This window comes from Lissotriton vulgaris, chromosome 2_1, assembly GCF_964263255.1.
Source record: "Lissotriton vulgaris chromosome 2_1, aLisVul1.2, whole genome shotgun sequence".
NCBI classification, from domain to species: Eukaryota; Metazoa; Chordata; class Amphibia; order Caudata; family Salamandridae; genus Lissotriton; species Lissotriton vulgaris.
Genome location: NC_141687.1, coordinates 541,135,446 through 541,147,586, shown reverse-complemented (window position 1 = coordinate 541,147,586; position 12,141 = coordinate 541,135,446). Strand labels below are relative to the sequence as shown.

Genomic DNA, 12,141 nt, shown 5'->3' with positions numbered 1-12,141 from the left:
GGACTATTCCACCTACTAAAGCGAAAGGAGGCTCAAGATATTTATAGCCCATGCAGACAATGTGCTGGTTTTTACTAGCAACCCTTAACAAGCAATCATTGAGAAAAAAATAATTAGCTTTGCAGTGTGGCGCTCCACACTGATATAAACTATCAGCCTGATTCATGAAGCGAAATAGCGCCCGCAATGGCTGCGAAAACGCAATTGCGGGTGCAAAAGACGGAATCGGCATTCAAGTACGAAATAGCGAAATCGCTAAAAAATAATTGCGATTGGAATAGCGATTACGCAGTAATAGTCGCAGACTCCGGGAAGTCGAGCATTAGCGATACGGAAATAGCGACCAACCACGGAATCTGCGAAATGATTAGCGAAACGCAATATTGTCGCAATCGGCATTCATGAAAGAAATACATTAGCGAAAAAGCGCAAAATCGCACGTTTGCGCGGCGCAATTTAAGGACAGCTCAAAGCAGGTGGTAACCATAAAAGCCATGATGAAGGCAAATTTGAAAAACTGTTAGCCAATCACCAACAGGTCCAGGCCTGACCAATCACACATAAGGACATTCAGCAGCAGCATTAGGCGTTCCACAATGCCTGGGATGTACATGGTGGTGAGGCGGCGAAGGCTACAGCGAGCAGCACGGAGGAGACGCATGAGGCAGGCAAGGATTTACCGGCAGCGGGTCACCATGCTGGGCCAAACCAGAGAACAGATATATGCAAAATACAGGCTGAATGGGGAAATGATCACCTGGCTGATACAAGAACTCGACCCCATCATGCAGCACCCAACAAGGCGAAACAATTCTGTGCCCACACATGTGCAGGTATTGTGCAGCCTGCACCTCCTGGCCTCCGGCAGTTTCCAGGGCATAGTAGCCGCTGCTGGGGGGATATCCCAGCCCACCATGTCACGCTGCCTCCACACTTTTGTTGACGCCATGCTCAGCCAGCTCCACCGGCACATCACATTTCCCAAGAGCCAACAGGAATTGGACCTCACTAAACTACAATTTTATAATGTTGCCCATTTTCCCCATGTCCTCGGCTGCATAGACTGTACCCACGTCGCCATCTGCCCACCAGCTGGCACGGAGTATATGTACCGCAACAGAAAGTCCTACCACTCCCTCAACATACAGATGGTCTGCAATGCCAAGAGCATCATCACTGACATTGTGGCCCAGTACCCAGGGAGTACCCATGACTCCTTCATCTTCAGGCACAGCGGACTCCACACACGACTGATCAGGGGGGAGTTTGGGGAAGGACACCTACTTGGTAAGTACACTTTGTCGACAATGTCACATTGCTATGAAGTAACTGCGCTGCACAGGCAATCAACATCTGCTCCTCTCATTCAGGTGACAGTGGCTACGCCCTACAGGAATACCTCCTGACACCTTACCTCAACCCTGCCACACCTCAGCAACGGCGCTACAATGTTGCGCACATCCGGACAAGGAACTGTATTGAAAGGACATTTGGCCTGCTCAAGAGCAGGTTCCGTATACTGCACAAGACAGGTGGGGCCATGTATTACAGTCCTGCAGCGTGCTGCCGCATTGTGGCTGTCTGTGCAATGCTTCATAACATTGCAACCAAGCGCCGGATACCAGTTGACATCTCAGGCAGTGAATCTGAGGGGGACGACCGGCCACCAGCAAATGCGCACCATGCACGCGGGGAGAACCCAGCTGAAGGCCACAGACGTCGCAACCACATCACAGCTAACAATTTCTAGCCCACCCCCTTCCCCCACCCCACATATCACAATTGCATGCAAAATGTAATGATTACACAAGGCGAATGTGTGCAGCAAAATAAATGTATTTGTTTGAATCACAAGAGAAAAGGGTCATGGTAACAACTATTTACAAAAAAATCCAGTATTCCAGCATACTGCATGTAAAGGTTCATGGCAGGCTTAGCTTCAGCCTGCGCCTGTGTCCCTGACACAATGTCATTGGTGCTTCCTGCGCACATTTCCCAGGCGCCTTTGAGGCTCATCCTCATCCTGGGCAGATGGACCAGGCGTAGCCCTGGTGCTGCGCCTAGGTGGGGGGGCCTGCGTGGCAGAGTTGCTGCTCACGCTGGAGGCAGCCTCACTCGCATCATCTCCCCCTACGATGGCCGGTAGCACAGGTGTAAGCAGTGGGATCACGGCGGTGGTCAAGTGCTCCAGCACCCGGGTAATCTCCTTGCAGCACTGGACCAGTTGGTGCTGCTGGGTCATAGAGCGCCGCGACAGCTGGGTGGTGGCATTTGCTGCCACATAATTTGAGCGACTATAGGTCGACATCTGGCTCAACAGCTGGTGGTGGCGCCTGCGTGCAACACTGCGCTGCTTCCCCAGCGCTGCAGTATTAGCCTCCATTGCCGCCGTCATGCGCTCAATGGCCGCCGTCATGCGGTCCACCCGCTGTCCGACTCCCGCCACATTGCGGCCGATCTTCTGCAGCTGGAGCTGGATGGCTCCTTGCTGCTGCGACTGCCGCTGGTGTAGACGGAGCATTCGCCGCTCCACGCTCATGCAGGCATGGAGATGCCCATTGCCCCGCCTGCTGTTCGGCCGCTGTGTAGCGGATGTGGCTGGCCCAGATCGTGTAGGACGAGCTGCAGGTGTTGTAGCAGCTGGTGGCGCAGGTGCGGCAGGCACTGGAGGCACATTGGTGGGGGGCCTGGCCTTGGCAGCCGGTGGGCCTGCAGAAGTTGCAGCAGGTAAGGTGGGGGGCCTGGCTGCTGGTGTTGGCGCAGCGGCAGGGGCTGGTGGCTGGGTGTGTTGTGTGGCAGGCCTAGGAAGCTCCCACACTAGTCCTGTGCATATAGTATGGGTGATGCGGGCCTACCTCACTCAGCGCTGTCCTACCAATCCTTGAAGATTGCCACCATATCCTCTTGCTTCAACCTGGCTGGCTAATGGCATGGTATGTGGCCTAGTGGGTCCCAGTCTCCAAGTCTACCTCTAACATACTGTGAGCCAGAGGGTCCTTCGCTTCTCCAGTATGCTCTCCACTCCACCACAAGCGGGGAAGGTCCCTCTCTCTGCACACCCACCAAGAAGGGGAAATCCATCACTACCTACAACTCCGGAGTCTGTCCATAAGAGGTTGAGTGGAAGAGGAGGCTGGTGGTGCAGCACCTCCCGCCTCTTCAGTCAGGGCATCAATTCAGCATCCAGGTGTGCCAACTTTCCCCATGCCGCCCGCACTCCTCTTGCCCCTGGTCCATTGCGACTCTCTCCAGGGGTGCCGTTTGGGCGGAGCACTATGGCTGGAGCAGGTCCCCAGGCTATGTTAGCACCTGCAGAGGCAGCAGTCTGGTCTATGAGCTTCTTCCAATTCTTCCAGTCCAGGCCAGTCGCCATTTTGTGCAGCCGGGTCTTGTCGCAGAGTGCCCTTTGTTGTCGCAGCCTGATCCGGAGCATGATTTCTTGGCGACAGGCTTATCCATGCCATCCTTCGATAGTCCGCTCACTCTTGCGATCGAGGAATAGTTGTACATGCCTTTTGTGCACAAATTTAGCTGGTGGAAAGCCGGAGAATGGGAAGACGTGTCACACCCCTAAAATAACTTTCTTTAAGAACACAAAAACAAAATATTAAAATCAGTGAGTTTACTTAAGAAATCATTATTATGGCAAATCAGCAAAGAAAATGATAACGAGCAGCAGATTAGCCTGTAATTTGCTAGCAATCATTCTAAAAAAGGCCCCAGGTTGTTTAGATATTGTCCATTCTAAAAACAGACATTTAGCAACTGTAAGAAATCATTGTTCTGCCTCATGCCATCCTCCTCTTAACAGAGCTTATACAAAGCCAGTCCCATTGCTTCCAGCCTCTTCCGATATTCCAGATTCTTGTAATTGGCGGGGTACACTCCTTTGAAGCCATACATGGCTCCCCACCAGCAGGCAGCAATGGCAGCTGTGGAGTCACTATCACCACCATGGAAAAATGCGCGGTCTGCGAGCTCTTTCCACGAATCGCCCGCACCTAGAATGGCGTCATATGCGATCATGGGGGCGTCATGACCACTGCTCCCGCCCCAGCCGCTGTAGCTGACCGATGTGTAGAAATCGTCTCGCTCCGCAACACCGTAGGCCTCTGGGAACACAGCAGGCCTCGTGCCATCAAGGAGATCCCTCTTACTCAGGTAATCTTGCCACTGATTTTCAAAGTATGACCTGTGAAGAGAAAAATAAAGGTGCAAATGTTAACCTCAGTCGTGGTCAGTGTAAATTATACTGTAAAGTCATAATAATGTATTCAAAACCTTATTGATTGAAGATCAAGTTGACGTTTGGCCTTATTTGTAAAAAAAAAAAAAAAAAAAAATAGAGGTATGTTTACTTAATTTATATGCGCTTCACTTGAGGGTTCAGATGATTTCTTCTGTGTGTGCCCTTATTTCTAATGAATTTTTGCTCGATTGTGTGCTTTATTTCTACATTAATCAGCACTCCATTTTTGGTTGTAATATTTCTGGGTACTGTCTAGTGTCTCCTATTGCGTATTTTATGTATGTACACTATTTTACAGTCTTACATTCTGCGTTCAAAACCTATTTTCGTTTTTACAATAAATCCATACACTTATTTTTTTAGTCACCAGTGGCATTATTGATTGTGTTCTGTTACTGTGTGCTTTATTCATGCTTTTCTTGCCTAATTCTGCATGTTTCATTTGTGATACATGATACTATTTCTGCATTCTTGGTATCCTGTCGGACTTTTATGTGCACTAGTATTTGTACTAATCCAGTGTGCTTTATGTTTTCTTTTAAATATTTTACTTCTGGATAGTACTGAAATTCTCGATTTATTTCTACACTGCACTATTTGCCTGCTCTAATGTTCTGTGTCCACTTTCTTACTTTCTTTTAAAGTTCTCTTTTTGCTATGCTATTCTTAATGCTGTTTTTTTTTATTCTTGCTATTTCTTTGAGCTTTGCACTGTTATTTATTGCTGTGTCTCTGTGGTGCCGTTGTCACTATTTCTAGTATTGTATGCTGTATGTTGAATACTGAAAACTTGTTTTTCAACATCTGGACACACCGTTCAAGAGACACTAACTGCAGTCTTGTAATAGAGTAGATGAGCTATGCAGAATAGGGTGTTAAGTATTTATTCACACGATCACCAAGGACCATCCTCTATGCTTGCTTTCTCGTTTTATTTCGTACAATCTTGTTTGCTCTACTACTTTTATTTAATACCCAATATGTGCCGTTTCCAACTTTCTTTTCGTGTTATCAATAGCCTACTCTATTCGCTGCATGATTTTCTTATGGTTGTATCTTCCTCGAGTCCTATATTTCTGACAATTCTTTTACTCATTATTTCTTTTTCTTTTGAAAAATTCTCTAGTTTTGGTTATGTCTTGTTATGTACTTCTGATTACTCTTTCTTATCCTTAAACTCCATTTCACGCCCTCCATTATGTTTTCTTTTGCGCTCTCTTTCTCAATTGCTTTCAGCGTGTTCCTATCAAATTTTTATAAGCTACGTCTCTATTATTTATCAGTTTTTATCCAGCCCCATTTTTTACTGCTACTGTTCTACTTCTGCGGCGGTTGGTACAGGATCGCTATATTGCATCACAAAAAGATCTCAACTACTGCATCACATGATAAGCCCAGGCAAGATCCAATTGAATTTTGGTAGAAGTGGTGAACCTCTACTCCTTGAATATCTGAGTACTAACTGTTGCTTCACCACAGTTTGGCACATACTGATACCGTCTCTCCTGGATGTCGCAGCCCTCCTACTACTTTATGACTGCTCTTACTTTCTGTTCGAACCGGGATTCCCTAGTTGGCGGAGGTAGGCCAACCCTACTTGGCCTACCTCAGCCAACTCGCTCCCACGTCAGGGAAAGGATATTCCCCTGCTCACCCCCTTGGTAGCTTGGTACGAGCAGGCAGGTTTATCTTCAAGACACATGTGTAAAGTATTTGCAACAACGCTCACAGTGACCCAATGATGACACCACAAAAGGACTCCGCACGAGTTTCATAGAACAAGTATTTACAATGCAATGGTCTCGGCATTATTAAAGGTAGAGGTATTGGCATTGTTCATGACATTTCTTTTTTTTTTTTTAAATCATAAACAAATGGCATTGTAATTTATATTGCCAATAGCTTAATCGCTTGCATATGCGAGACCTATTGCATTAGCACCCACACACAGAGTAAGTAGTAGAGCAGTAGAGATTTTAAAAGGATCAAGATACATTACTTGGTGATTAGGAAAATAAAAATATTTGTAGAAAGAGGATTTCCTCATAATATCACTTGTGCATAACATAGTTGTAGCAGTAAAACGGCATGTCAGTGCAAAAGTGGTATCTGTAAATCACAGTGCACTACCACAACATATTTTAGTAAAATATTTGCAACAATATATTCCAAAATGCACCACCAGCAACATACTACACCCTTATCACTCTTCTGCTGAATGGGCATCGCTTATTTGCTAGACCTGTTCTTTGAATTTTTCACAATTTCTTCGACTTCAATAATGTAACATTGATAGCAGCACCCCCACTCTGAAAATTGTTCCAGGACCCCTAGCAGGAACTGGCATCTGCCTGCCCTAGTTGCATAAAAGCAGCAGACAGTAGGGCTGCCGAAAATAAAATACAGTGGCATACCGCCCAAATCAGTAGGGTTCGGAAGTATGCAGGTGTAGAAAAAGTCTTCAAAATTCCGATAAGGGAGTAATAAATGACATAACGGATATCACTTACATAGTTATTGATTACAGAGATGCAAAGATGTAACAGAAAGTGAAATCAGTGGAATGATAAAAACATTCTGATTATTCGGATAATAAATAATTATTGATTTATGCAGTGATTTAAGGGTCTACATTGGGGTAGAATCCCCGCCATTGGAATTAGAGATGACTTTCCCATTTGGGCCAGGACTGTTGACAATTGACTCATTGGATTCGATCACTGCATGAATTAATAATTATCATAAAGAGCCCTGCAGAAGTTCAAGTTCATTGAACGAAACAAGTTGGCTGTTTTGATGGACTGAAATAAAGGAATCCAATAAAAAAAAAAATCTCTCAAGACTCTTGGACTAGCAATTATTTAATGGTTGGGTGCACATTTTGATATTGTGTGTTTCTATGTATTGTCCGCTGAAGCAGCAGTACCAATAAACGGCTGGGAACTGAGGAAGGAGTGCACAAACTTCTTATTTACGGAACTGTATGGGGGGGGGGTAATGTTTGAGGAGTCTGCCGTTGTTTTCTAGTTTTTTCACCAATTGGACCGGTGTGCTGCCAAGATCTGCTGTCTTGTGTCGCACTAGTGCGGAACCCCATTTTGGTGGGTCAAGTGGGAAGCCATGTGAAGCTACCCAGTCCATGCCTAGCGCCAGCCCTGGGTACATGGCGCTCAATACAGTGATACAATCTAATGCATTAAGATGGGACACTTCCACCTTCTAAAAACACTTTTCAGGAATTCTTTGTGTTAGCTTGACTTCGTGTTTGTTGTAGCATGTACATGCCAACGTGTTTTGATGGTGAGGCTAGTTCTCTTAAAGTCAAGTCAGACCCAGGCCTCCGCTCTTGCTAATTATTTATTGGCTTTTAATGTACTCTGCCACTCTGTTCTCGAAATGTTTTTGCCGCCAGGGTGTGTACCGAAAATATCTGGGTTTGTGCATCTGCTTATAAATAGCACCCAGCACATAGCTCGCAAAGACTCGTGACTCAAACTTACGCTGGTACGAGTCAGCTAATAACTAGTCTTTTTCCGTGAGTGAAACTTAAGCGCTGTCCAGCTGCACGCCTGAATGTATCGCGGTGTCGGAATAACGACACCAGGACACATTCAGTATGTTTGCCTGGGTCTGACGGATAAAAGAAGCGGCTCCGAAATAGCTGCGGAGCCGGGATCCCTCAACTTTTCAGCACTGGCAACTGGGGAAGTAACAACACTGTGCTGTGTGTGCGGTTCCTGGACTTTGTTGGATGCATCACCTGAAAATCAAGAAACACGTAACCTCATAGTCCCCTCTCTATGTCTGACTGAGATTGTGGTCCCTCCCCACTGTTTATGGTGCACATCCGTCCAACGAAACGTACGAGTGAAATGGTTCAAGCAGCTTATGTCCACAATCTTAGAACTGAACCTCATGGCGACTTCAATTGGGCAAAACTATAACACATTATTGGGGGTGCCAAAAGAAGGAGATACGTTACGTAAAAGAACGCGGTCTATGGAAACGCACGTGTGCGTCTACCCACCCACCTACGCCCGCCTCTCATACAGGCTCTCCGAATAGGCAGCAGGAATTGCTTGTCTTGGATTGTGATTGGTTCAGTTTAGTTGTGCAGCCGCTGTTGGAGCAGGGTGTTCACAGTTCATTTTATCCTTCGTGCGCAGTCAGTCTGGGGTACAGTGAATGAACCATAATCGGTATTGAAAGTAGATAGGGAGTTACCCGTTTTAAACAAGTTATGTATTCCGGCCCGTATACGAGTGCTGTTTTTAAATGCACACTGAACATTGTATTTACTTTTTTTTTTGCCAATACACATCCGTAATCACCAATCCTTTCTGCCCCCTGCTTCTCGGACGAGTTTATGACTTCCAAGCAACGTTGTCGAAGACAGGAGAAAATAAATAAATGGTATTGTCATTTACAATGGCAATAGGTGAGAATTAGAAAGTATTAGCGGACACAGAGCCACACAGACAGACAGAGCCACACACACACACACACACACACACAGACAGACAGAGCCACACACAGACAGAGCCACACACAGACAGAGCCACACACATACACAGCTCTCTGCCCAGTAACGCCCTAGGAAACAGAGGCACGAAAAACCGGATCACAAGCAGGGAACAGAGGCACGAAAACCGGGAAGAGAGGCACAAGCAGGGACCAGAGGCACAAACGGGGACCAGAGGGCACAAACGGGGACCAGAGGGCACAAACGGGGACCAGAGGGCACAGACCAGAGGGCACAAACGGGGAGCAGAGAGCACAAACGGGGAGCAGAGGGCACAAACGGGGAGCAGAGGCACAAACAGGGACCAGAGGGCACAAACGGGGACCAGAGGGCACAAACGGGGACCAGAGGGCACAAACGGGGACCAGAGGGCACAGACCAGAGGGCACAAACGGGGAGCAGAGGGCATAAACGGGGAGCAGAGGGCACAAACGGGGAGCAGAGGGCACAAACGGGGAGCAGAGGGCACAAACGGGGAGCAGAGGCACAAACAGGGACCAGAGGCACAAACAGGGACCAGAGGCACAAACAGGGACCAGAGGCACAAACAGGGACCAGAGGCACAAACAGGGACCAGAGGCACAAACAGGGACCAGAGGCACAAACAGGGACCAGAGGCACAAACAGGGACCAGAGGCACAAACAGGGACCAGAGGTTCACTGGAGCATGCAGACAAAAATGAATCCACGCGGGGGGCACTGGCAGGCTGGGCAACGGCAGATACCCACTTTTTACTTGCAGCATTAGCATTTGGGGACTTCTACATGGGAACTCGTGCAGCAGGACAGGGTGGCTTTTGTTTCCCTGCTATTTGTATTCAAGTGACTCCATACATAGTCGCCCGGAAGATGCAAGCGTACATGGCTGGGCCGCTAGGACCCCGCGCGAGTGACAGAGCACAATGTGTCAGTGGGCCAGCGGCATCAGTAACATACCATCCGAGTATGAGACCCATGCTAGAAATATCCTTCTGTGTACTCAATGCAAACGCGCCTTGAAGCAGTCAGTCCATGCACTTGGCTGGGTTGCCAGGGCCTCGCGCGAGTGACAGCGAGCACATGGTGTCAGTGGGCCAGCGGCATCAGTATGAATGAGCCGGAGACCCATCTTATGCTGGAAATATCCTGTATACTGAATGCCAAAGCGCCTAGAAGCTGCCAGTGCACATGGCTGGGCCAAGAGGACCCTTTGAGAGTGCAGACCGAGCCTATGCACTGTGCGAGGGCCAGGCCTGTGTATTACACCATCTATGGTATGGTTTGAATGAACAAGTTTCAAGTGCTGAATATCAGCTAGGATAAACGATGTAGTTCATACAGTGGTTTAATTCATCAAAAGTCTTTAATTCTTATCACCACCAGTTCATTCACGTTAAATTCAGATTGGATCACATTAGGCGTAATCATAAATCATTCCAATGCATTTCGGTGCTGTAAGCACCTTCATCAGGGAACGCCTGAAAATAAACAGATAACATACTATGTAATCAAAAAGCTTCATCTCTGTCTCACCAAAACATATTAGTCAAACGTGTGCAACTTGAATGTAATACTTTCCACTTCGGTATCTCTATAGCAACTCCTTTAAGGAAAGGGCAGTGCTTCCTGCGTGACACTCGTTAAGGTTTTAACCACCCGTTCTGAGCCGTAGGTATGTGTATCATTACGCGCTTACTGCTGCCCGCATGGGCTTTATAAACTTACTCCAAACCCTTTACCGATCGTTGATACGCAATTCTAAACAAATGCAGTTTAGATTTAATATTGTTAATAATAGAGGAATTATCTAAAATTCTAGAAGAACTCAAACAAGAAATTGAAACCACAACAGAAGAACTTAAAAAAGGAGTTTCAGAAGACGAACTTAAGAAGATACTCGATGAAATAAATAGTCAACTCCAGCGTCACACTGAAGAGGTAAATGAGAGGAAATTAAGAAAATATAAGCAAGACACATTGGATTATAAACTTCAAGAGGTTTATACTTGGGCTGAAGTCTATGCTAAACGCCGTCAAACCAGACAATATACCTCACAAACGGATACATCCTCAACCGACAGCGAAAAATCCACAAACGAGTCGCGAAGAACAACCAAAACACCTAGACCACAGAATAAAGAAGCACAATCTACATCGGAGGCTTTTTTAGGCGAAGGCCTAGAAGAAATAGTAGACCCCGGAGGGGACGAAACAAAAGCAAAAGAAAAATCTCAGCCACAAACAAGGAATGTGACTTCAAAGAAGGACAAAAAGAAAAACCATTAAGTGATCAAGAGAATTTGATGATAAATATTTCAGATCAACAACTGAGTACAATTCAAATAGAAACACTACAATGAGGACTGTCGTTTGTACCAACAGCCCGTTCCAATCAACTTGAACTGGAAGTGAGCCTTTTCAAACTGACTCGGAAAATGAAACTTTGACATTTTTTTGAAAATGTGATAACAGACCCAACACCCAAACAGGAAGATGAACTAAAAAGATTGAAAACCAAGAGCACCTACATGCCACCCACGTCGCATAAAACTATTGACTTGTTTGAAAATCTATGTAAACAGAAATAAGCAAAATCAACACGAACAAGAAAAACAAACATCGGAATATGTCCAACAAGGAGTTTGGGGTCATAGGAAGCATAGAGGAAAATCAGAAAATAATTTGTCAAAAAGCTGATAAGGGAGGAGCGATGGTGATACTCAACACAGCATTCTACGAAAATACAGTCAAAGAACATTTAGAGGATCCGAACTTATATATGGAAATTCAAGCGAATCCAACGGAAGAAATGAAAAGGATTTTACAATATGTCCTTAAGAAAGCAGTGGCCAATGGAACCATCAGTGAGAAAGTAAGAAAGTTCCTCACACAAGACAGCCCCAGGAGCCCATATATGTACATGGTACCAAATGTACATAAAGACCCGTTTAAACCACCCTGCCGCCCAATTGTCTCTACAAAAATGAGTATCCACGAACCAGTGGGAAAATATATTGATAAACACTTTTGGTGTATAAGAGTCTCTCATATATAAAAGATACAACTGACTTTTTGATAAAACTGCAACATGTGACGATGGATGACGACAGCATAATGGCAACAGTTGATGTAAAATCGTTATACACCTCGATACCACACAAAGAAGGCCTGGAAGCCATAGAGAGTGCCTTGTTGTAGAGTACATATCCCCACGACTTACAAGTGTTCCTATTGAAACTCATGCAGTTCACACTATACAACAGCTATTTTTGCTACACGGATAAATGGTTTATTCAATAAATGGTACCTTGATGGGAAATTGCGCCGCGCCGGCGTATGCCAACTTGTTCATGACGGCATTCGAAGACCAACATATCTATCACGACGATGA

At 46.0% G+C, this 12,141-nt stretch overlaps 1 protein-coding gene across 6 annotated transcripts in view; it reads right to left on the bottom strand.

The window, feature by feature from the left end:
- Nucleotides 1-1,818: 1,818 nt before the first annotated feature.
- Nucleotides 1,819-12,141, bottom strand: part of ADPRH (ADP-ribosylarginine hydrolase) — a 112,645-nt gene continuing 102,322 nt past the window's right edge. For all 6 annotated transcript variants that reach the window (XM_086955505.1, XM_086955509.1, XM_086955508.1 and 3 more), the window contains one exon: nucleotides 1,819-4,192. In XM_086955505.1, the coding sequence (XP_086811631.1) occupies nucleotides 3,805-4,192 (388 nt within the window). In that variant the 3' untranslated portion in view covers nucleotides 1,819-3,804. The remainder of the gene's footprint in view (nucleotides 4,193-12,141) is intronic.